Source organism: Cricetulus griseus, chromosome 4, assembly GCF_003668045.3.
Source record: "Cricetulus griseus strain 17A/GY chromosome 4, alternate assembly CriGri-PICRH-1.0, whole genome shotgun sequence".
In the NCBI taxonomy this organism is placed as follows: domain Eukaryota; kingdom Metazoa; phylum Chordata; class Mammalia; order Rodentia; family Cricetidae; genus Cricetulus; species Cricetulus griseus.
Genome location: NC_048597.1, coordinates 104,671,643 through 104,696,813, shown reverse-complemented (window position 1 = coordinate 104,696,813; position 25,171 = coordinate 104,671,643). Strand labels below are relative to the sequence as shown.

The 25,171-nt window shown below is 54.8% G+C and overlaps 1 protein-coding gene across 23 annotated transcripts in view; it reads left to right on the top strand.

The window, feature by feature from the left end:
- Positions 1–25,171, top strand: part of Ncor2 (nuclear receptor corepressor 2) — a 160,456-nt gene that overhangs the window by 110,127 nt on the left and 25,158 nt on the right. For 18 of the 23 annotated variants that reach the window (XM_035443336.1, XM_035443333.1, XM_035443334.1 and 15 more), the window contains 7 exons: positions 512–574; positions 10,464–10,606; positions 15,010–15,157; positions 16,812–16,865; positions 17,846–18,458; positions 23,795–23,915; positions 24,675–24,846. In XM_035443336.1, the coding sequence (XP_035299227.1) occupies positions 512–574; positions 10,464–10,606; positions 15,010–15,157; positions 16,812–16,865; positions 17,846–18,458; positions 23,795–23,915; positions 24,675–24,846 (1,314 nt within the window). The remainder of the gene's footprint in view (positions 1–511; positions 575–10,463; positions 10,607–15,009; positions 15,158–16,811; positions 16,866–17,845; positions 18,459–23,794; positions 23,916–24,674; positions 24,847–25,171) is intronic. The other 5 variants (XM_027413886.2, XM_027413885.2, XM_027413888.2 and 2 more) reach the window with 2 other exon arrangements.

Genomic DNA, 25,171 nt, shown 5'->3' with positions numbered 1-25,171 from the left:
TGGACAAGTTGGGAAGACTGTAACAGTCAACAGCACAACTGGAGTCCCCAGTCATGGTGATGTCGCTATGGGACTTGGACAGATGCAGAGGAGCCATTTTTATGGTCATGGTTGGAGTATGGCTGTGGGCTTCTAGATACTAGGATTTAGAGGGTTGCAGCTCAGGAGGCGTGAAATGGTGTGCTGTGCACAGTGGGGCCTCGTCTACCTGCGGTCCCTGTCCATCATCCTTCTTTTACCCTTGTGACCATGTCCCTAGGTAGGCTACCCCCTTTCTAGCAGAGTGCATGTAGAGGCAGAAGCTGTGGTCCAGTGCCTAGTCACTTCGGTTTCCTTGTCTGGGAATGGGGATCTCGGATCACCCCTGCACATGTGCATAGCACCTGGCCCCCAGCATGAGCATCAGTCACTGTGGTAAGCAGTAGCTGGAATTAGGCCTCTGTTGGCTCAGAGCCAGCTGCAGGGGACGCACTCTGTGGGACTCCCACTGATGGCCTTGTCTCCCTTTCAGCTTCCATGGAGATGAACGAGAGTTCTCGCTGGACTGAGGAAGAGATGGAGACAGCAAAGAAAGGTAAGGTGCCATGATGGTGTGCATTGTACCTGAGTTTGTCCCAGGCACTGGAGCGTCTGTCTTGCAAGGCTGCTGAAGCATCTGGCTTGCAGCAGGGGCTCTTCAGAGCCCCAGTTGGACCTGCCAGAAAATGGGTCTGCTCTGTGAGTGGAACCTGCGGGCTGAGTATGTGAGTGGCCAACAAAACAGGGGGACCTGAGGACAGTGGACAGGTGCCTGGTGGAGTCACAGTTCACTGGCCGTCAGTGGCACTGTAGGGCTTCCTGTCATCACAGGAGTATGCGTGTGGCTCTTATACAGGGTCCCAAGAGTCCCCGTGCTGGGTGCAAGTTTGGACCCTGCAAACATTTGGAATTTGTCCCCGAGTTTTCTTGTTGTGTTCCACAGTGTGTGGGGCTGCAGCCCTGGGGACAGTCGTGGGAGTTGTCTATCAAACTCAGGGGGTCACCAGCTATTGGTGTTGAGCTGCTGGTGACCTTGTGACATGACAGACTGGGCTAGGCCATCATACTATCCAAGACTGACACCTCACAGTCACCCTGCTGGCTAAACAGGACCTCTATCCCTTGACAATAGAACCTGACCTTTGAGAGGGTGCCCCTGGTAACACTGCCCTGATAACATCATAACCTCCCTGAAACCACATTCAGCATGACTGAAGCCTTCCCTTTCCAGCTTGGTGACCTATCTCTGAGCCTCTTTTTACCTGTTCCTAAGATAAGGAGTGCCATCCAGGATGGCTGTAAGGAGTGAAAGCCAAGCATTAAGGGGCTCAAGATGGATGGCTTTTACTGCCAGTCCCAGAGCTAGCAGCTGTCCCCTTACACACACACACACACACACACACACACACACACACACACACACACACACACACCCCCCCCCCCCCCCCAGACACAGAACCACCTGATCACTTGATGGTGGCACTGCAGTTGTCTCCTGCCTTTGTTGATGGCCTTCTTTTACCCTGATCCTTGTCCGAGAAGTAGCTTCTGCCCTCTCTTGTCCTTGCCTGCTCTCATGGATGAGGCTAAAGGTCTCCCATAGATCCAGAGGTGAAATACTGAGGATCAGGAGCCAGCCCAGGCTGCTTGTCCCTCGTCCTTCACGCCCTGCCCCTGCCCCCTGGCTGTGGCTGCTGTCTTCAGTCTGCGGTGTGAGTGGTGGGAACCAGTGGCTTTTATTAGGAGCTCCAACATAGCCACTACCTGGTCCTCATGGGGTTTGCTGAGGGTCTAATGGGCCCAGCAGGAGTGTTCCACACCATCTGAAAGCAGTCACCAACTTGGAGTAAGTGTCTTTCCAGGCCTGTACCCTCCCTCACCTGAGGTGGGCCTGGTCTGCAGGCAGGATGATTGCTCATGAAGGACAGTGGGGGAATCTGTTTGCAGGGCTCTGTGACACTTTCTCTAGCTGGCTGGGTGTGGTGTGCAGTCACCCCAGAGAGACTATGTTGCTAGGTCTTTGTTTTGGTTTTTGTGTGTATGTGTCTGCGTTGTGGTTTGTGGTATGAATTCTAAAGACTCTTTATGTAATGGTCTGATTCCCTTGGTTTAATCTCTGCAAAGTATATGTCACAGACTTGACCACTGAGAAGTATCCTATTAACCTGGGCATGGTGGCACATGCCTGTCATCCCAGCACTTGGGAGGCAGAGGCAGGAGGATCATGAGTTCAATGTCACCCTCAGTTATGTAGCAAGTAGGCAGCCAGCATGGGCTGCATGAGACCCCATCTCAAACAAACAACAAAACAAAACACACCTACATATACTCACAATGGTATGCTTCAACTTCCCACACCCTCAATAGAAATCCCGTACCCATTATCGGTCCCTCCTGCCCATCAGTCTGAGGGTGAGGCAACACTAATGGACTTCCGGTCTGTGGCTGGAAGTCATTTCGCCCTGACACTTACAGGAATGATTCCTGCCGCTGTAGTCCTTATGCCTGGCTGCACTCACTTAGCGCTGTTTTCAGGGTTCTTCATGAAACTGTGAAGGCTGCAGAGCTACACGAACCACATGGAGTATGACACCTCCCACCCACACACACACACACACACACACACACACACACACACACACACACACACACACACACACACACACACTTTGCCGATGGGCTCAGCTGGTGACAGTGGTGGGTTGTCCCTGCCTTGGGCTTTGCACGCTGCTGTGGATGTCATGTGACTGCTGTGCTTTTATCCACATGTGGGTCTCAGCATACTGACTGTGCAATTGCTCAGGGGAAGCTTTTGCAGCACCTCAAGTATTCTCATGTTGTCACCAGCCTCGTAGCTGTTGCCTGACACCAGGAGGCTGCTCTCTCTCCCTTTTGGAAGGGCAGATCAGGAGGTGGGAGGAGAGTGGGATGACTCACCAGCTGGGATGGAGTGCCCAGATGCCACTGTCTCAAGGTTAGGGCCTGCAGGGAGGGCCGAGAGCTCGTCACCAGTGATCCTGGGGCCCATGTGCACCGGCCTTGCTCAGTGACATTTGAAATAGCGCCGTGAGCGCCGGAGCGGGCTGCTGCTGTGAATTACAGCAATCTGGACAATTATGCCTACTCGCAGTGGCTGCTGATGGCTGTTCCGGAGGCGGGGGCGGGGAGGCAGGTGCGCGCAGCCCGTGGTAGCTCCTTTTCCACTGCCTGTGGGGGTGAGAGGCTAAGAATGTTCCAGAGCACCCTGCTGAGACCGTGCTGACAACTCAGAGAGGAAAATGACCCCAGCCAAGCTGTGTCTCAGGCAGATGGTACTCACCCATCCTTGCCCCAGTAGGAGCCTACAGTGAAACAGGCCCTCAGGGAACCCAGGCAGGTAAGCCACCAGGTGTCCCCAGAGCCACTGGAGCATCCTTCCGTAGTCCAGCTGTGAGGACAGCTGCGGAAGAGCCCAGCCGAGAGAAACCTAGTTGGACTTCCTGTCTGTATGATCTCAGACCGCTCACTTTCTTCATCTCTATCTAGTCACAGTCTTACTTCAACACAATAGGAAATGTTTCCCTTGCTCAGGGGGCTAGAGTTGTAAAGTTGAAGTGGGGGCAGGGCCATGTTCCTCCAGGGAAGGTTCTGCACCCACTTCAGGTGGTGGCCACATAAGGATGGCCTCCATCCTCTCATAACCTCGATGCCCCGCCCCCTATGTATCCGGATTTCCTTTTCCCCCTCCCTTTTCCTTTTTTTTTTTTTAAAGACAGGATCTCTTTGTAGCCTATGTAGGCCTTGAACTCACAGAGGTCACCACCTCTGCCTCCTGAGTACTACCACTAAAGTGCATCACACATCTAGATACAGACTTCCTTCTTGTCAGCCTACCCCATCAGAATGGCCATCCTGCCCCTCTGTTCACTATGTCCCCTCCTCAGGCCATTTTCCCTGTGATAAGGGCGCCAAACTTGTGTTGGGGATATTGTCCAGCCCAGCCACATTCATGTGACTTTATTGATCAATAAATAGTCAATAGTTGACCTTAAGGTCCTGATGCCCTAGGCATATTGGCCCCTTTCCTTCCCCTCACCTCTGTAGCTCCTTGTTCTGGCGGCCTCCACATGTCAGCTTCAGTTTTATCTGCTCTTTATCTAAAAAGAAGCAGGCACGTCTGCCTTCTGGGTTTGTCATCAAGGTGGAAGGAGCCAGATGTGTGCAGCCCTTGGTGTACAGTGGGCACTCAGGGCAGACTCCAGGTCACACAAGCCGATGGGAGTCCCAACTCTGTCTCCTATGGAATCTGGCCTCAGTGGGTACCTGTAGCATGGGGCTGATCTCACCTGTGTCCTGGGGGTGCAATGTAGGGGCATGGCCTGCCAAGCAGTTGTTCAGCCACAGGTGGAGGGCAAGCTTATTATGGAGGAAGACATTTCCTCTCCATCATGCTCTGAGGCAGCTGCTCTTAGGGAAAGAGGCCCAGAGATGTTGAGTGTACGTCCCAAGATCACGCAGTCAAGAAGTGGAGGAGCTGGGATGGGAACCCAGGCTCTCTGGTTGCAGAGCAGGACTGAGTGGTAAGTGGATTAAATGGGTTGGTCCCCAGGGCTACTGTTTTTCCAAGTAATGAAGGAAGGAAGGGCAACCAGTGGAGCAGATAGCCCTGTGTCAGGGACAATGCACTCAAGCGAGACATATTAGAAACCCAGACAATGAGGACGTGATAGGCAGGAGTGGAGAGCCACAGTGGCTTTGGTGACAGTGGTGGAGTTTGGGAGTTTGCCTATCATTCAGAAAGGATGGATGGAACTGGAATCTGGCAACCAGATGACCCAGGGTCTCTGTGTGGTGTATGTTTGCTGAGGGAGCAGTGCTGCCCTCCTGAGTTCATACTAGGTGGGGCCTGACCTGAGCAGGAAGCTGCCTCCTAAAGAATTGGGTATACTCAGGGACCTGGCCCTCTACCTGCTTTAGGAGAAGGGCTACACTGGGAGGGAGGGACCTGCAGGGCTGGGCCAGTGGCCTCAAGTTCCCCAAGGAAACATTAGTCTGGCCTGGAGTTCTGACCTTGGGCAGAGCCAGTGGTTTGAGGGTAATGGGTGCCCCCCTACTCTACTTAGACCAGGGACACCCCATGCTATTTCCGGGCCAGGCAATGGAGGCGAGTGTCCCATGTGAGCCTGCCTGCCAGTGGATGTGGTCTGGTCTCATCTTTTCATGGTTGAGAACCTAGACCCGGTGGGGAGGTGTTCAGCCACTGTTCTGTAAGAGTTCATGCTGTCCCTATTGCCAGGCCAGGCTGACCTTTCCAAGAATACACTGTGTGTCTCCTAGCGGGCCCTATGCACAGCAGTGAGGTAGTCTGGCCAAGTGGGTAGTGGACCCATCCATTGGCTGGTGCACTGAGTTCAGAGGCCATGAGTGCAGGGCTAGGCTCCGCCCAAGTGGGCAGATGATGAAGGGATGGAGATACCCATAGGCAGGATGGAGATGGCCCTGGAAGACATGTCTGGAGAGTCTTGTCCTTGTTTGTTTTGCTATGATTCCCCCAGGAGAAAGCAGGGCTCCTGTACAGACTCAGGTATGGCCACACATGGGGCTGGCTCTGGACTCCCACCCCTCCCTCATCATTGTCCTAAAGGAGATGTTCCTCAGTCTGGGTCAGCACCCGAAGACTGCTTGCTGGGAAGGGACTGGCCGTGAATGACCCTGGTGACCCCGTGATCCCATGCAGCCCTGTTTCTGCTCTGCCCATGAGAAAGTGGTATGGTTGAGGAGTATGCCTCCCTGTGAGACATCTTTCCCCAGGTATGCAGCCAGCCAAGGCACTGGGGAGAGGGCGTTCTGGCCCTGCAGACCAGGGCATCTAAGGCTCTGCAGATGGCCTTGTTTGGTGCCTTTTTGGCGATCTCACATGAGTCTGACATGGTGTGGAGTACCTCCGCTGTACTGGTAATTGGCAAGTAGAAGTGCTAAGGTCTAAAGTGTGAGGTGGGTCTGGAGGATGAGAAGGTGGCCAGGGCAGGTTCAAGGATGCGGTCATCCCAGATACCCCCACGGGGCTTGCTATGCCCCACCAGGCACACTCTAGGTCTCTGGGCAGCTGGTACCTAGTGACCACACATCATCCCTTGAGTCCCTTGCAGGCTCAACATTTCTTAAGGAAGGAGGATGTGGCTGAAAGACCCAGGGAGGGATGGGAATCTCACTTCTTGCTCTGCGAAAGTTTTGTTTTGCAAGTCAGTTGAAGAAAGAGGCTGTGAGGGTGGAGGTTGGGGTGTCTCCTGAAGCTTCTTCGTGGAAGGAGCTGGGAAAGCCAGTCCTCCTCTGTGATGTCTCAGGTCAGAGTGCTAGAATGTTCCCAAGACACAAATGGAAGGAGAGGCACTGCAAGAGGCTCATACAGTCACACAGTCTGGGGCACAGACCCCTCTGGAGGGCATTGGGATTGAAACTGTCACTGCCCCTGAGCCACTGGAGCATTTCATGGGCTCCAGGTAGCACACAAGAAAGGGTCCCCTTGGCCACCATTTCCTCCTCTCCTCTGTGGCTCTTGGGCTCTGCCAACTTTGGGATCTGACTCAGGCCCCCTGCCTCACTTCCTGTCTTGGTCAATTTCACTTCCTAAGTAGCTGCCTCTAACTCCTTCCTTAGAAATTAGAAGTGTGTGTGTGTGTGGGGGGGGACCTGAGACCTGAGACCACAGGGCAGCCTGGAGTAGCACGTGGGGCCAGTGTTCCCAATGTTGGGGATGCTTCAGCCAATTCAGGAATCCCTAGGACTGAGTTCACAGCCCCTCTTCAGGATTGACACTCATGGGGACCTTAATGGATCCCAGCCTCAGGCACTGTCTAGAGCTTCGTTCTTAAGTGCCTCTTGCAGCACAAGCACCCATAGGTGGATGGGCAGCATTCTTGGATGGGTGCAACAAAGGAACTGGTTTAAATACTCCAAGAGCCAGAGGCAGGGCCTAAATGCTTTTTGGACATCCACAAGTGTCCTGGAGACATCTCAGGGTTGGGAGCAGTAGAGCTGTCTATTTTCTAGGTCTCCTCAGCCTTGAGAGCCTTTGTGGGTTACCTTCCAGGAAAACACTGATATTTCCACAGGGGATGTGCTCACACAGACCCTCTTTGGAGTTCCTCTGTGGAGCACAATGGAATTCCATGGGAAAGACCTGGGTTCTCAGCAGTGTGGGGATCTCTTAGCCAACTGGCCTGGGAAATGTCTGAGCACATAGGGCCAGGGATACAGGAAAGCTCCAAGCTGTCTGTCCCTGTCCTCTGAGGCTTCTAAAGCAGGATGGAAGGGCAAGGGCTAGAAGGAAGAGTCGGTTGTGGAAGTCAGCCTGACCGGATGTTGCTGTAGAAGGCAGCTCCGTTGTCTTGGCCTCCAGGGAGCTATTGGGACCTTGCAGCAGGTGCTCTCAGAGAGAGGATGCAGTAGGCAGCCAGGGTTTCCAGACCCTAGGCCAGACCTCGGGGAGCCCCAGGTCCTTCCCTCACCCCATATGGTTGGTAGTATCAGAGTACTTCCAAGTAGATCCCAAGTTCCCCAACCCCCATCCCCATAGAAAGCTAGCCAGCCCTGACCACCCACAGCCCTCTGGGAGGCTTTGGGGGCCTGTGAGGAAGGAGGGGTGCGACCGCAGGTGGAACCGGCTGGCTGGCGGGGAGGGCTGGCTGGCGGGCGGGCGGAAGAGGCTGCTTGCTCCCTGCCTGCCGGGGGTGGGAGCTCTGTTTTTCTGGATCCCTCAGTCTGTTCTTACCGCTGCTGACGCTGCCACGGATGGGGAGAGAGGGAGGGAGCCTGTGCCAGTTGGCCCGCCCAGCCGAACCTGGGCCTGTGCCCGGCCCCCGCCCGCCCCCGCCTGCTGCGTCTGGAGGTCACATTCAGTCCTGACGCGGCTCGCTGGGTCAGGCAGCAAGAAGAGCTGAGCGGAGGGAGCCCTGGGTTCCACAGCAAGGCCGCTTAGGGACACTGCTGCCCGGTACTGTCCTGCCCAGGGCTTTGGATTTCATGTGGCGTGGTGGGTCTGGGGGCTCCCTGCCAGCACCCTCCCCAAGTGTCCTCCCTGAGAACACTGGTGCCTGGAAGAACTGCGGACGCCGCGTGCACACTGGTGACGCCTGGCACAGAGAAACCCAGCACAGAACTGACAACTTCCCGCTGTCGTTGCCCTCGTCCCCCTCCCAAGCGGGAAGGGCACCACTCTACTCCCTGAGGCAGCTGGTGGCAGCGGCTGGAGGAGTCCTGGCCCCTGTGGGGCGGTGAGCAGCTCCCACCCCCAGTGCCTGCTCTCACCCTCTCTGCTTCTGAGGATGAGCTAGAGCCAGGGGATACCAGCAAGAAGCCCTAAGGAGCCTTGTGGCCACAGCCTCCTAATCACCGCTCCGCTCCCTGGAGCATCCTTCCAGCCGGATGTTTCCGGAAAACTTGGCCGAAGGGGAGACGCAGATGAGAGGATGTGAGTGGCCCCCCGGCTGGAGATCGGGCTGGAGGGTGGGGTTGGCTGGTGACAGCGACTTTAGATGGGGCTATAGGAAAGTGTAGTGGGGAGACTTGCAATTTTGGACCCGTGGCTGCAGCCTCCCTTTCCCTGGTGCCCCTTCTTGCCTTTCTAGGTGCAGCCAGGATCTCCTAGAAGGAGGCTGCCTGCATCTGGGCACCAGGCTTAGTCGGGCCATTCTCAGAGGGGCTTCCCCCCCCCCCTGTAGCCAGAGCAGCTGGGCTGTCTCCACATCATAGGATGTGAAGTGCCCCTGTGCACAGCGCCCCATTGTGAGGAAGCTTGCGTCTTCCTGGGGCTGTGTGGCACACTCTGGGAAAGGGCTCCCCAAGAGCTCAGCCCAGTGCTCCTTGGTGACCACACGTGTTCAGGAACAGCTGAGTGTCATCCCCCACCCTGCCAGCTCCTTGCTTCTATAAGCTGAGTTAGTTAAGGGACCCAGCTGCCTGACTCCTTGTTGACTTAACTGAATTTGGAAATGTCTGCTGCTCCCCAGGGTCGGGCCACCCCCAGCTCATCAGTCACCCCACCCCCAACAGTTCCAAATGGAGACCTGCCCTGGGGTTCTGGGCCTGCGATCCCTCGGCAGCCTGACGTGTTTGCTGGGCCCTCTTGGCCCGCGCTTGGGAAATATAAATAAACGCAGCCACAGCCGCCAGGTTCTGGAAGTGGCAGCTGCTGCTGGCGAGGGTGGAGGGAAAGGTCAGGGCCTGAGCTACACTTGATCCCAAGCCCTGGCCCTCCCTGCCCCCTGTTCTTGAGGATCCCTGAGAAGCAGCTATGGAGCCACATGGCTCTTGTGGTCACTGCAGGCCAGCAGGTGGCCTGACTGTCCAGTGCTTCTTCTATACCATGGGCCCCTGAAGCTGCTATAGTGGGAAGCTGTGGCTTCAGACCCTCTTCTGAGCTGGGTGAGGTGGGTGGGAAACTCACAGTCCCTGTCTTGACTGGGGTGGGGGCGGGGCAAGACAGACTCCATTCAATGCTATGCAGAACTAGGGGGCCACTTGCTGGTGTGATTGGGGGTTTTGCTATTTCCTTTGTTTGTAGTAAGCCACCAACTGGAGTTTGAATTTGGGGGTGGGTGGGAACAATAGTCCCCACCCCCACCCTCAGCAATAGCAATTACAGTGTTGGGCTTTGACTTGACTTGTGTAGAGGAAAGTGACTCGAAACTCAGTGATGGGAAATCGTCTCAGCATCATTACAAAGTGGTGTTGAGGCTCGAGTTGGCTTTGGCACAGTCGTTCAGCCTCTTAACCTCCATCCCCAGGGGCAGGTTCTGTCACTGCCATGGGAAAGTGGCCAGCTTTGCCTTCAGGGAAGCTGAGGCCCACTGAAGGTTGGTGAGGTGTGGTGAAGTGTGAACAGAGGGTCCATAGCCTTCTAGCCTAGGGTCTGTGGCCTCAGACCTGAACAGTGTATGCCACTCCATATGGAGCTCAGAATTTGTAGACAATGAGGTCTGTGGCCTTGGTGGGCTTGGAGGGCCTGCAAATCTGGAGTTTCTTCCACCATGTGGTCTCATGCTGTGACTTGGGAAATATCCATCCTTGGCTGCTGAACCCAGCCAGACCAGGTGGGCCCTGAGTCTGGTGTGGCCCTTTAGGTATGAGGGCCCAAGCTCACTCTGCTCCCTTCTTCAGCTTGGCTCTGCTCCAACCTCTGCTCTTCCACTGCTTTTTTTCCCCTTCACCTACGGTGAGACCGGAAAACAGACTGCTCTCCTGAGGCCTCGCTGCAGCTGTGCAGTGTCAGGGCTGGGTCACCACAGCTCCCGCCCAACTGGGGAGGGAAAGATGGGGGGGGGCAGAGTTCCGTGTTCTGATCCCTAGAATCTTAAACAAGGCCTCACTTGGGGCCATGTCTGTCACCATCATTTCTGTCACCTGGTCCCTGTCTATGTCCCTCGGTCTTGGACTGGTATGAGCCCTTACCTGCCCTCTACCCACAGGCCTCCTGGAACATGGGAGGAATTGGTCAGCCATTGCCCGCATGGTGGGCTCCAAGACCGTGTCCCAGTGTAAGAACTTCTACTTCAACTACAAGAAGAGACAGAACCTGGATGAGATCCTTCAGCAGCACAAGCTAAAGATGGTGAGTATGGGCCAGAACTCATGAGCTGGGACCCTGGGGACTGCGGACAGCCAGGCCTCCTTTGTGTGGCCCCTGGCTGCCTGGCGCCCGCCCGCCCGCCTGCACAAGGAGTTTCGGGTGGCCTGGGCCCTGACTCAGCCAGGAATCTGCCACCACCCTCAGCACCCTGGATTGGAGACCCAGAGGCAAAAGAGCCCTGAGCGAGCAGCTTGGCTTCTGCTTGGCTACCCCTTTGGGCATTAGGGCTATAGTGAAACAGACTGTAGGTCTCAAGAGTCAGAGGCCAAAGAAGGACTTGGGGGCCAGACACATTCCACACTGAAAACTGCAAGGTGTCTCCATGTAGGATCTCATTTGCAGCCATGGCCAGGAGGGCCTTGGAGAGCCAGGCATCCCACTGCCTTCTTCCCGCCATCCCTCTATCCTCTCTTTGTGGACACACTTGATCATCATCATTTTAGGGCTGGAAAAACTGAGGCCAGGTAAGGTTCCTTAGCCATCTAAGTAGAAGCGTGCATAGCTGAGTAACTCTACCTACCACCCCTGCCTTCCACCTTGCGTTATGGTCAAAGGCTTGGGAGGGGCCTTTCCCCACCCTTCGCTGGGTTTCTGTGTATTGCTCTTCCTTGCATTGTACCAAGGCCCAGAGCAGGTCACACAGCAGTGCATAGCATGGCATGCACAGCACAGTCGGGCAGGCCAGGCAGCATCATTCCACCAGACCTCTTCTCCGGCCCCATGCAGAGTCCAGGGGCGGCCTCCTCAGCCCACTGCAGCTGCAGCTGTCACCCTCATGGCCCAGCCATTGCTTCCAGTTCAGATTTCTCCATGTATATGACTGCCCAACTCTTCATGTTGCCAGGGGACTTCTCTCTCTACTTTCAAGGACCCCCAATGGGACAATGGACCTGAGTACCCAGTGGGTTAAAGAGAGGGGCTAAGTCTGGATGAGCTTGTGACCTGAGCAATAGTTTCCCCCTGTTGAGCTGTTTCTTCATCTGGAAGGTGAGGGACAGCAGGTGGTCCTGTGAGTCGGAAATAGGAGCCTGTGGAGGGGAAGCACCCCATGGGCCTTCCTACCTGCTTGCTGTTTGTTTTATCCGCTCCCTTAAGTTGTGACTTAAGTCACAACCCACTTACCAACCCTGTCCTCTGGGTGTGTAAGGCCCTTGTAATCTCCATGCAGCAGTTACCACCAAGGCCTGTGTGCTGATAGACATGGCCCAAAAGACATGTGCGTGTGAATCTGGGCTCTGTCACTTGTAGGCTGTGTGGCTTTGGGCAAGTGTCTTGTCCTCTCTGTGCCTCAGTTTCTCTCTGACTGTGAAGTGGGAAAGATAACAACTGGGGGAGGATGTCTTCCTCACAGCTGCCAGTGCGGTGCTTAGAAGGGGTCATGAGGCACTGCTGGCAGAAGGCTCAGGGTACAGGTGTCTTAGTGTGCTGTGTCTGTCTCAGAGAGATAGACAAATGCATGCATGCGTTGAGTCACTCACTCCAAAGTAGTGGCTCTGGGCCGGTGGGTTTGTACCCTGGCCCTGCTGTGCTGAGCCTGGTACTCAGGGCACATAGCCAGGCCTCCATGCCTCAGTTTCCATCTGTGTGATAAAACAGGGATGGAGGTACCACCTAATTCAGGAGAGTGTGATTTGAGCCCACACCTTCCCCTGTGGAAATTCAGCATTTGGCCCAGGTCACTGAGTGAGACAGTCAGTGTCTAATGGGCAGAGGCGTGGCTGGAGTTTGTGGAGGAGCTGGCCTCTTCCGTGGTGGGGTGTGGGAATCATGTCCAGCTGCTGAGCTGAGAAAATGACTCTGGTCTGAGCATGGCAGATCAGGTCCTTGTCCCTGGCTTTGTCATTCAGGTAGCTGCCCTGGTGGCAGCCTGTAGAGGGGGCTGTCATTCCCCCTAGCTGACCTTAAGAGCAGGTTGGTCTGAGGATTGCAATAAGGAGTGATAAGCAAAGGCAGATACTTCAGAAGTACAGGGCAAGTACCCCATTGTGGGAGTATATGAGCTGGCCTTTGTGGAAGCCCCTGAACTGGGGCTGTCTGCTTCCTACCTCCTGAACATCAGGCTGCCCCCAGAAAGAGGGTGAATCAAGTTGGGCATGGGGTGGCACCTATAATCCCAGCATTCAGGAGGCTTGATACAGGAGGATCGGGAGTTCAGGGCCAGCCTGGGCTACAGGATGTGTCTCAAAAACAAAATCCCAAGAACAAGAGGTCACTTCTGCCTGAGTCCTGAGTGGCTAAGGCTGTTGACTCTTGGCCCAGCCCCACCTGAATGCAGGAAGGCATGTTACCCTAGGCCACCAAGGGAGGAGGGGGCGGGAGGTCAGTGGGTGTCCCCTCCTGCTCACCCCAGGCCTGGCCTGCACATGGCTGCTGGAGACTCATCAGGAAACGGGAGCTCGGGTGGAGCTCTGTGTCGCAGGTTATGTAACATTTGGCAGCCTTGTCCTCTCTAAGGTCTCCCTCCCCCTCCATGTGGCCGAAGGCTGCCCTTCTGTCTGTGTCCTGGCCCTCAGGGCTCGGCCTCCAGGTTGCTCAGTGTGTCATCTGGGCCTCGGCCCTGGCCTTGCTTCCTTCATCTGTCTTCTCTCTGTGGCTGCTGGGAGATGCTCCAGGCTGGGGTGTACTTGAACTCTAGCAGGCAGTCCTCTTTGATGCTGAGCTTTGCCTCTCTGAGTTGGTATAGTTGTTTCTGAGGCTCATTTGTGTAATGACATGGTTCCGGAGCGCCTGGCTCTACTCCAGGTGTGGGAGGGAAGCAGGCAGAGGTCCCGGTTGACGAGGAGTAAGTCTGGTCAAGAACTTCCAGCATGTGGCCTAAAGGTGCCGAGGCAGGGATATAGAGAGAGTGAGGGTTGGAGGGCATTGGTTAATTCCCCCAGGAAAATCACAGAGGGCCTCTGGGGAGATGACGTTGGAGCAGAGTTGAGGAAGTGAGTGTTCGTGATCTGGGGGAAGGGTGTTAAGGCAGAGAACAGCCTGTGCAGAGTCCCTGGGGCTGGCGAGGGGGTTGGAGAGGCAGACTTAGATCATGCAGAGTGGCAGGACTAGAGATGGAGGGCTGGGAGTCCAGGTGTTAGGGAATGCCTGGAGTGTTGGAAGCAGGGGTGACATACGCGGATTGGCAGGGTAACTGCGCATTCACAGGACCTGATGCCTTACAGAGTCCTGGTCCGCAATAGTTGCTTAGTAAATGCCAGATGTAATTTGTGTTCCTGTCTCCAAAATATTGCTCTCACAGGCCTACAAGCCCTTTGGTGCTGAGGCTATAGCTGGGTTTCCCATAGGCTCTAGAAACACAGGGTATGCTGTATCGCCCACCCATGGCTCTGCCAGGCGAATGGGCTCCTGTTTCCTGTGAGTATCCCTGCAACCTGCTGCCTAGTTCCTGTTGCTAAAGATAGACAGCGGAAGGGGATCCCCAGCCACATGCCACAACATCCTCGCACCCACAGACTGGAGCCTGAGCCTCTTGGGAGGTGCCAAGACCAGGCCCTGCGTGGGTGTGGGTGGCAGGGCAAATGTCCCATGAGGTCTGTGTATAGTCAGGACAAGCCTGTGGCCTAGTGTTGGTGATAGAGATGGTGACGAACAGACAGGCACGTATTTCCCCTTTTGTTCTCATGTCCCAGGGTTCTAGTCTCTGGGACTGGGACAGCACATCTGTACCTCCAGGCCTGGTGTGCTCCACAAGGCCTTTTCTAGGGCCTGTGTGGCAGTGGAGACAGCAGGCCATCTCCCCAGAGCATGGCCATGCTATATTTCCAGGACAGTGTCACCAACCAGATGCAGCAGAGCCATCGTCTCTCACATCTACTTACTGACCTTGTCCTTTTTTTGGCCTGTGGTCCCCTCTTGTGTCTTCATTCTCCTCCCAGAGATCCTCAGCTGTATTCTGTCTCCACCCACCACACTGCTCTTCCCACCTAGCCTGTGCTCAGTGGCTGAACCTACAGAGACCCCACCTGGACTCCCAAGTGTCACCTTCCTATAGAAACCTGATCACCCACCCAGCTGACGTGGCCCCATACTCTCTCCATCCCTGTTTGGTCCCCCTGTGGTCCCTGGTCAATCCCCTGAGTCTTTTAGAATGTGTGTTGGCTTTGAGGGCAGTGGTCCTGTTGTATTTGCTGAGTCTGTATTCACAGTTTCTGCACCACTACGGCCTTCCTATGCTGGCCTGGCCTGGCCTGTCCCAGTGTCCCACTGGGACACATGGCACTGTGAAACCTCCATGGTAAAAATAGCTCTGGCCCATGTGGCCACTGGGATGGGCCCAGTGGGAAGGTTGCCTATATAGCCATGTAGCCAGGTTCACTGCCCTTGTAGCTGTGGCTGTGCTTCAGGCATGGGGCGTCTCCAGCCTTGACCACTACTGTCCTTCCCAGGAGAAGGAGAGGAATGCTCGGAGGAAAAAGAAGAAGACCCCAGCTGCGGCAAGTGAAGAGACAGCCTTCCCACCTGCCGCTGAAGATGAGGAGATGGAAGCATCTGGTGCAAGCGCCAATGAGGAAGAGCTGGCCGAGGAGGTGGAAGGTGAAGTCACTGTCCTCAGCAGGGAGGGGAGTGAACACACATGCACGCCCTGTTTTGTGTCTCTATCTTCCTAGGTGTTCCCTGATTCTCTGGGCCAGGCCTAGGGGATAACCACAGAGGAGCCCCGACTAGGCTGTGGTTGGGTGAGAGGCTTCTGGCTCTCTCCTCCCCAAGGTTCACATGCTTTCACTGTAGGGCCTAGAGTGGCCCCAGGAGGCCAGGCCACAAATCCTCTGAGCATCCAGGCTGGGCCCTAGGCTGTTGGTGGCAAAGACCTGACCCTTTTGTTGAATGCCTTCCCAGCCATCCCCATGAGCAAAGCGGGCATAACATGGAGGGGAAATTGTAGAGCCAGAGCTGCCTGCAAGAGTGGGGAGTGACTGTGAGCCCCAGATACTGGTAGTGGGGTGTTCACAACCTGTTTAGGAGCAGGGTAGGGGCAGGGCCAGGCTGTGTGAGGCCTCTCTCACCACCTAGGGATTCCTGGGACAGCAATATGGAAGGTTCCAGCTAGCCTCTCATACCTAAGAGCACTGGGCCTATCTTCACTATGGGGAAACTGAGTCCTAGGGAAACAGTCCCCTGGGGACCATGACGTGACTTAGGCCCATTTGTCTAGCAAGCATTTGTGTGAGCCCTGCCCTTGCAGGCCAGGGACCAATTAACTTAGGACTTCCTTGTGTGGTAACGGTCATGGCAGCCCTGTAGCCTCATCTCCGTCATCATAGCCTGAGGAGGCAGTGACACCACGTTCACAGAGACTTGGGTGTGGAGAAGTCACTCCAGGTCTCTTAAGACCTGGTTTGGCAGCTTGGTCACAGCCCTGTACTCTGGCCTCCAGGGGTAGGGGCCTGTGATCTTCCTGTCACTTGGTGTGTGGGTCGGTAAAATGCCTACTATGTATCAGACTGTGTGAACATGCCTGTTGAACACCCTGGGCTCCTGGTGGGTTGTGTCTGGCCCAGTGCAGACCTGAGCCTCTAGTTATCCCTTCCCAGCCCAAGCTGAGAACTTAGGGTGGGGACCAGCCACAGTTGTCACAGTCCCTGCATGTCTCTGAGGGTTGCTGGTGTGGACATACCTGACAGTGAGTAGTAGGTACCAGCAGCCAAGAGGGGGGCTTGTCTGCTTGTCCACAAGACTTTAGTGGCTTCAGCCTCCCATATCCTGTTGTGGAGGGAGCCCAGAGATCAAACCACTCTGTGGCCCAGGCAGCTTGATTAACTCTCTGTGTCTGTTTCCTCACCCTGATCTTGAGGTCTCTGAGGGTCACGTGCCCTATGTGCCCATGGCCAGCTCCCTGCTGGTGCTACTGATACTGTTTCTCGGGGAAGTGTCCTGCTCTGGGCTCCAAGGGAGCTGACAAGCAGAGGAGGCTGGGGACTGACTGACAAGGCTTGATGGCCACTAAAACCTCCACTAGTTTATGTCCCTGGCACTTGGCCAGGGCTCTGTTGATGCTGGACATACCTTGCCTGTGTGGCTGCTGCAGGTCACCATCGCTATGGGTGACCAGGACCTCCCTTGGGAGCTGAGCAAGGAGGTTCTGTGGAAGCTGCTGCGCCATGAGTCCCCATCCTCTGCCAGCCACACCCCTTCCTTTTCCACAGGATCATTGCCACCTCGATTCTAATTCTTCTCTAACTTCTTCCAGCCTTACAGGCCTCAGGAAATGAGGTTCCCAGAGTGGGGGAGTGCAGTGGCCCAGGTAAGAATGTGGCTGTGGCTGAGCTGCCAAGGTCATACGTCTCTCTCCCCATGTCTCGCCCTGTGCTGCTTCCCCCTCTGTGCGTTCTTCTGTATGCAGTGTCTGTTCCCCCTGCTCTTGTCCTCATTTACCTTTTCCCTCTTGGGTTTGCTCCAGGACTTTTTCCCTGTTCCTGTCCCCAGCCTTGTTTCCAGGTGTCTGTCTTGCAGAAAATGGAGGGACATAAGACCCAGTTTGGCCTGTAGCTGGGTCTCTGGTGCTTCAGTGCTCTCGGTTGAGACAGTCAGTGAGAGACCCTGCCTCAAAAAGTTAGGGGGAGACAGCACGTGGTGATGCACATCTTTAATCCCAGTACTTGGGAGGCTGAGGCAAAAGAATCTCTGTGAGTTCGAGGCCAGTGTGGTCCACATTGCCAGTACCAGGCCAGCACATGCATGAAGGCATACAGACATGTAAATCATTACACACACACACACACAGCCTTTAACCTATGTGAGAAACGTCCCTTCAGGGTTGCTCCTATGCAGTGGTCTTCATTGTGCTGTGTTGTCAGCCATTTGTAATGCACTCATGGTCCCCTAGCCTATACAGTTGCTCTCCAGCCTCCATGGCAGTTTGGTTTCTCACAGGAGTACCAAAAGTTGTGCACAGGGCCGATTGGAATTCAGATCATATCTACAGACCCAGATGAAGGCCTGTCTTGAGGCTGTCCTTGGACTGGCCCTATAGGGGCACTGGCTACCTGGAGAGCCTAGGGGTTGGAGTTGGCCAGTCTGTGAATAGTAGGATGGAGAAGCTGAAGTTGCAAGTTGGTCAAGCAAGGACTGCAGCAGCCCGGGGAGGGTCTGTAGGGGCTTGTGAGGGACAGGGTTCATCTAGATGTATAGGAGCCTGGGGGCTGTTCTGATATTCTTTGGGAGTGCTGTCACCTCCCACATAGCAGCAGCTCATCCCCCTCTTTGCTTTTGCCTTGCATATAGCTGCTGTCAACAACAGCTCTGATACTGAGAGTGTCCCATCCCCGCGCACAGAGGCCACCAAGGACACTGGACAAAATGGGCCTAAGCCCACCAGCACTGAGACATTGCCTTCTGCCACCCAGCCACCCATCCCTCCACCAGAAGAACCTGCAACAGTCCCCGCTGAGCCCTGTCCGGCCCCTGACACCAGTGGCCCATCATCCCCTGTAGCTCCCCCGTCACCTGCTACACCCCCGGCTGCTGTTTCCAAGGATGACCAAGAAGACCAGGTGGCTGCAGTTCCTCAGACAGAAGATGCCAAGGAGCAAAAACCTGAGTCCGAGGAGCTGATGATCGATGTGGGAAAGACAGAGGAGCCTGAGGCCCCTGAGGAGCCGCCCGAGAGTGTGAAGAATGATAACAAGGAAGAGGCTGAGGAGGAGCCTGAAGACAAGGCCAAGGGCACAGAGGCCATCGAGGCTGTGTCTGAGGCACCACTCAAGGTGGAAGAGTCTGGGAGCAAGGCTGCTGCCACCAAGAGTTCTACTAGCTCAGGTGCCCCCCAGGACAGTGACTCCAGTGCCACCTGCAGTGCCGACGAGGTGGATGAGCCCGAAGGAGGTGACAAGGGCAGGTGAGAGCCCCTGGGCAGCCCTTGCTGTGAGATTTGGTTCTTGTGTATTCTGCAAACACAGGGAGTACCCTCCATCTGCCAAGACAACACAGGTGGCCCTGCCTGCCTTGAAGTCTGTGGCTGGTTTGTAATGGCCAACATGAGACTAAGACCAGAAATTAGGGGTGTCTTAGTCAATGTTCTATTGCTGTGATGAGATAGCATGACTAAGGCTTTTGTTGTTTGTTTTTTCTTTTTTTTTTGAGACAGGATTTCTCTGTATAGCTTTGGAGGCTATCCTGAAACTCACTCTGTAGACCAGGCTGGCCTTGAATTCACAGAGATACATCTGCCTCTGCCTCCTGAGTGCTGGGTCTAAAGGTATGTGCCACCACCACCTGGTCAGCAGTTCTTATAAAAGAAAACATTTAACTGGGGGTTTGCTTACAGTTTCAGGGATTTAGTTCATACCAGCATGGTAGGGAGCATAGCAGCAAGCGAACATGGCAGGCATGATGCTGGAGAAGTAATTGAGACCTATATCCTCATCCACAGGCAGAAAGAGGGAGAGACAGACAGACAGACAGACTGAGCCTGAGTCTGAGCCTGAGCCTGGCTAGAGCTTTTGAATCCTCAAAGCCCACCCTCAGTGACATACTTCCTCCAACAAGGCCACACCTTCTAATCCTTTCAAATGGTGTCACTCCATGGAGACTAAGCATTCACATATGGGCCTATGGGAGCTGTTCTTATTCAAGCCACCACCAGGGGTTCGCCCTAGAAGGGGACAGTGGAAGGAGCTGAGATTTGGAAGGGAGGCAGCCATAGAAGCCTCCAGGGAGAGAATGTGCTAGCATGTATGGTGGTGTCCTCCAGGTGTGAACCAGACCTGGTGGCTTGAAGAAACAGCAATGGAGGCGGAAGGTCCAAATCCAGGTGTCATGGAGTCAAGCCCATACTACAACTTGAAAAGCACCCATCTAGCATCTTTGACTGCTGATGGTTGCCTGTAGTCCCTGGCTGGTAGACACAGCACCCTTATCCCATCCGCCTCTCTGTTCAAATTCCTACTTCCTGAAGGATGCCAGTGTCCCTGTGATGACATCAGCCTAGCTTCCCGACAAGGTCTCATGCGCCAGGGCCCTAGGGTTAGGTCTGGGACACAGGGAGGGCCCAGTTCTTTCCTTCTGTGGTGAGAACAGTCAGTGCAAAAGCCCTGGGTAGGAGCCAGCCAGGTGCACACAGGACCAGTCCTTGGGCCAGGCTGCAGCGAAGATGCCAGCTGTAGGGGCACTGATTGAGATGATCTTATCCAGGGCCCAAACCCTGGAAGCCCCTGGCCATGCAGTCACCCCAGCTTCATCTCGGAAGTGATAGCAGGTCTGTGGGGAGCATTCTGATTGGCACCCTCCCTGCCCTGGGGCATCATGTATTAGATGGGACCATCTGGGTACTCAAGGACAGGCCTGGAAACCTTTCCTGATCATATCTGGGTGGCTCCACCCACCTCTGGGCAGCTGCAGGAGATGTTTTGTGATGAGGCAGTGTGCTCTGTTTATTTTGACTGCAAACAGCAAAGTCTGTTTTCTCTCCCCTCAAGTCTCTGAAAAATTCCAGCAGACCAAGGGAGGCGACCATGACCTTCAGACCGGCCCACACAAGGCCCTTCCTGCTTCCCCTGGCTCCCCTTCCCCCTCGGGACTGGTAGATCTGAAACGGATGGTTTGTGGACCGCCTGTGTTCACTGTGGACTCCACTGCTAGGGCCCACATGGAGCAAATGGGCAACAGATGGCCCTGGATAAGAGAAGCTGGCCAGCAGGTTCTGAGGGCCCTGGTGTCCTGGCAGGCACAGCAGGGGACATAGGACCCATGGCAGCTTCAGTACCACCAGGATCTCTACTGAGATGAGTGTACCTCAAAGCCACAGGTGGTACTCCTACAGAGTCTGGATGGTAGGCTCATAGGCAGCAGAGCTGGGCATGAGAGCATCACCCTGAATGCTAGCTTTTCAGACTTTTCTAGGCTCTTGTCAGGGTGTTGCCCCCTCAGTTCCAGACCCCTCTCTTGTAGCACCAGCCAGTAGTGCCTTTCCCTCTTTCCCTGGTGCTTGGTGCCTTTCCTGCTTGCTGTCTAGGTCCTGGACTGGGACTCAGGACACCTGGCCGGTCAGGCCCTGTGGGACCAATAGTCCCCTGCCCTGTGTTCTCAGTGAGTGGCTCCATCAAGCCCAACTCAGGCCGCTGTGGGAGAGCTCTGTTGCTCACTGCTGCTCTGCCCAGGGCAGCTTGCCCTGGAGTTTGCTAGGAGGCTTGGGTTGCAGCCCCCCTCATCTTCAGAGGAGGGGCCTGGTGCTTTCCATCAGGGTTAGATCTTAGAAAGCTCCCTCCTCCCCTTACCCCCAAGCTCACTTTCCCCACCTGCAATGGGTACAGACATCCATATAGTTGCTTTGTTGTCATTACCATGACCAGGGAGCCAGGCCCATAGGGTTTGATGCAGCATATACTGGGCAGGCCCGTAGAGAGACTAGACACAGGACTAGCCAGGCTCTAATTCCCCTGATGGTGATGAGGAGAGAAAGATGTGTTATAGCTTTTGAGACATGTAGATGGCATGTGTGACTTGAAGGAGCAATGCTTGTGGACAGTCATTACTCTTAGTGTGAAGTGTGCAGAGGAAGCCATCAGAGCACATTCTGAGCTGCTGTTCCGTGGTTTTCACAGAGACTAAAGCAGGGAGTGTAGGGACCAATGGTTTTGTTTTTGGTTTTTTGGCTTTTGATTTTTGTTTTGTTTTGTTTTGTTTTGAGGGGGGTTATGTTATTGTTTTGTCCTGGGGCCAAAGATTGTCAAAGTGCCTCTTTTTTTGTGAGATTTATTATTTTCAATTATGTGCCTATGTATAGTATATGCATGCACACGAGTGCTGGTTCCTAAGGAGACCAGATGCCATCCAATCCCCTGGAGAAGAAGTTACAAGCAATTACTTCAGTCCTTTGCAAGAACAGTGTACCACTGAGTCATCTCTCCTCCCCATTTATTTGTGTGTGTTTGTAACCTGCCTGAGTGTACAACATTTGTGCAGGGACCACAGAGGCAGGGGAAGGAGGCCAGAAGAGGGCATGGGGTCTTCTGGTGCTGAATTGAGGCTGTTGTGAGCTACCTGCAGCTCTGGGATACCATTCTAGCTTTATGCCTGCCTGGAGATGATGGGGAAACTAAGGCACGTGGTCCCTGTAGAGAAGGCCTTAGCTCCCAGGTGTGTGCCATTATGTATTAGAATCGCAATTTGGGTCTCTGCCAAAATGTACATACACAAAAGTTCAGGTCTCAACTGGCGCTGAAGCTCGCTCCTGTTTTCCACTTGCACACAGATTAGAGGGAACACGGCGCTCCCTGGCTTATACTGTTCACGGGAAACAGGGCTGCTGTTACAGTGGTCCCTCCATCATAGCCAACCTTCTTCTTGGTAGCTCCAGAGAGCTGTAAATCAACAGAACATACCACTTAGAAGCACAGAGTTTCATGATGTTTCTCACAGTGTCACTGCCGACCAGGCCATCACCCCAGAGTAACCCCCCACGCACATCCTTTCCAGCTGTGGTGTTCACTGATGCTCTAGTCCAGCGTCCTCTGAAGGGAACAGGGCATGTGGCCACTGTCTGGCCTCTTTTCTGTTGGGGCATGAGGGTCAGGGCTCCATGATATAGATGATGGCACATCTTAACCTGTGTGTTCCTTCAGCGTCAGTCTGTGGGCATCTGTGTGGCTTAAGCATTTAGTCAGGAGCTACACGAATGGGTTGCTCTGGGGTGTACATCTTCATTCTTCTCGAGTATGATTTAGCTTAATGTGGGGTTAGTGGGAGTAGCCTTGTTGTTTTTGTTTTCGATGTTTTGTAAATGGGTCACACTCTGTAGTCCAACTTGGCCTTGAACTTATAGAATCTTCCTGCCCAGACTCCCCAGCGCTGGGATGACAGGTATCTTGCCACCACACCCAGCCTGGGCGTGACCTTTAGAGGAGTTGTCCATTCATCTTCCTAAGTCTGTGTAATATTTTATTTCAGTTTAAGTTTACCAAAGCTGGACATTAAAATGGCTAGGGGCAACTGGGCAGTGGTGGCACACACCTTTAATACCAGCACACAGGTGGCAGATAGGCAGATCTCTGTGAGTTTGAGGCCAGCCTGGGTCTACAAAGAAATTCCAGGACAGCCAGGGCTGTTAACAGAAAGAAACCCTGTCTTGAAACACAAAGGAAAAAAAAAAAGAAAGAAAAAATGACTAGGGGCAAGTGAATGACGGGATATCCGGGATATGCCGGTAAAGCCCAAGGTGGAGCATGTGGCCAGATGGAACAGGGACTAAGTGAAGTCTTGTGAGGACAACAACAAAGGAGTCCCTGACATGGGTATGGACAGGTGGGACAGGAGGGATAAGAGGACTCAGGGTGACCTGTTCTTCCTGTCCCCCCTGTTTGCCTCAGGCAGCTTCAGCAGGCGTCATCCTGTCTGCTCTCCCCGCTTGGCTGAGCGAGTGGCAGATGCGGGCAGTAGGCTGCTACCCGCAGGGCCTGTCGCATGCATAGTCCTGTCACAGCAGAGTCTGTGCCCCTCCATCTGCGAAGGAGGCCTGTGCTCTTCTGCTCTGCCCCCTGTGGCTCTAACCATGTCCCGGCTGTCAGTAGTTCTCACCCTGAAGGCCAGGGTTCCGGCTCACATGTCTTCATGTGCCTGAGTCAGGATGGCCACAGTACCCAGGAACACACAGGCCCCCCTGCTTCCAAGGACCCACCCCAGATTTGTCCTCTATCCAGATTCTGGGGCTGTAGCCCATAGCTCAACCACCATCATTGAGGTGAATGAATCTTGCCTACCCCTCAGAACAGAACTGAGCCCAGAGCCGTACTTGGGCCCAGCAGACACAGGCATCCTCACTTTAGTGGCGTCCTCAGCCCTGTCCCAGCGGCCCAGCCTGTTCTGGGTTTGGGACGAGCATAATCTCCATGGGATCTCTCAGTGTCCCCTCCACCCTGATCCGGTTGAGTCTGTGGCCTTCTGGCCACTCCCTGAGGGGCCTCGTGGCTTAAGCGCCCGCCCGGTTAAAGCTTTTCAGCTGTCTCTGCCCTGAGGCCATGTTGGAGAGGTGGCGTGTGGGGGCCAGAGGAGTTCTGCTACCCAGCAGTGTGTATTGGCTGGGGCACCTGGACCTCTGCTAAGGGCCTCCCTGGCGGGCCCCACCTTCCAGGACTTGAAGGAGAAGCCATGGAGGCAGGACAGCCCCCTTTCCCAGGAAGGCCCTCCAAGAGCCTGTGGCTGATGCTCCAGCCTGACCTGACAATTGTCCCTCCCCAGGCTGCTGTCACCAAGGCCCAGCCTCCTCGCCCCAGCCAGCGATCCCCGGGCCAGTACCTCGCCCCAGAAGCCGCTGGACCTGAAGCAGCTGAAGCAACGAGCAGCCGCCATCCCCCCAATTGTGAGTGAACCCTGCATCTAGGCAGTCCACCTTGACCTTGGCTTCCTGTGTGCTCAGCAGTACGGGTGGGAGCTCTTCCCAGGCCAGTGGCTCCCGGAGATGGAGATGTGTACGCAGGAATGGTGATAGGGTAGGAAGGCTGGATAGGGTAGGGAGGCCGGGAAGGCTGATCCGGGGGTTCCCCCACCTCCCAGACCAAGCAGCTGTGGCCAGCAAGCCCCCAGGCCCCAGCGATACCTCGGCCAGCTAATGTCCAAGCCCTGTCAGGTCTGTCTTTGGGGTCTTTAGGAACTCGCCATTTTCCAAAGACACCTGGCTGTCTGGAGTCTCTTTGGCCATTTCCCTTTTGAGAGTTAGGATTGGCTTTTCTGTTGAATTCAGCAGTTCATGGATATCCAAGCTGGCCTTTCTTGTCAGGCTTGGGTGTTGAACTTGTGTGCCTGGCCTCACTGCTAGCTCCCCAAAGCCCACATGGCCACTTCTTACTTCTTCCGATTTCCAGTGATGTGGGGTGTGTCAGGTAGAGTGGGCAGTAGTGGGTCCCAGTACTCATTTGGCTCTGGGCAGCTGAAACAGGCCTTTCTTTGGTGGTGGTGACCCATATGTTTGATGTTAAAACTCTCTGCCTCCACTTGGGGACTTTGAAGATGTGGCTGCCTCTGTGTACTTGGCTTTCGTGCCGGCTATACACGGCCACTCCCCAACCTATCAACCTCTGACATGGGGCTAGGATGTTCATGCCCGCCCCATACCCCCCAGCAGGTCACCAAGGTCCATGAACCCCCCCGGGAGGACACAGTGCCCCCAAAGCCAGCTCCCCCTGTGCCTCCACCCACGCAGCACCTACAGCCAGAGGGTGACGTGTCTCAGCAATCAGGAGGAAGTCCACGTGGCAAGAACCGGAGCCCGGTACCTCCTGCCGAGAAAGAGGGTGAGTGTTGAACAGAGAGGTGCGGAGAGAATGAGGGATAACCCTCTCCTATTGAGCTCCAGTGCTGGCCAGGCTGGGGAGGTACATGGTTAAGGTAGCAGATCACAGGGCTTAGCCACAAGCTCCAGAAGGTGCTTGGGCTGGGGGCTCTTGAGAAACCAGAGGTAATCCTGTGCTGGTGACTTGGTGTGTATGTGTGTACACATGCACGCATGCGTGCACATATGTACATGCAAACGTATCTGTAGCCAGCTTCTCCTTTGGTGTGAATCAGTTTGCATGTGACCTTTGGGCTCCCTAAGGGAACCATGCAGATCTCTGCTAA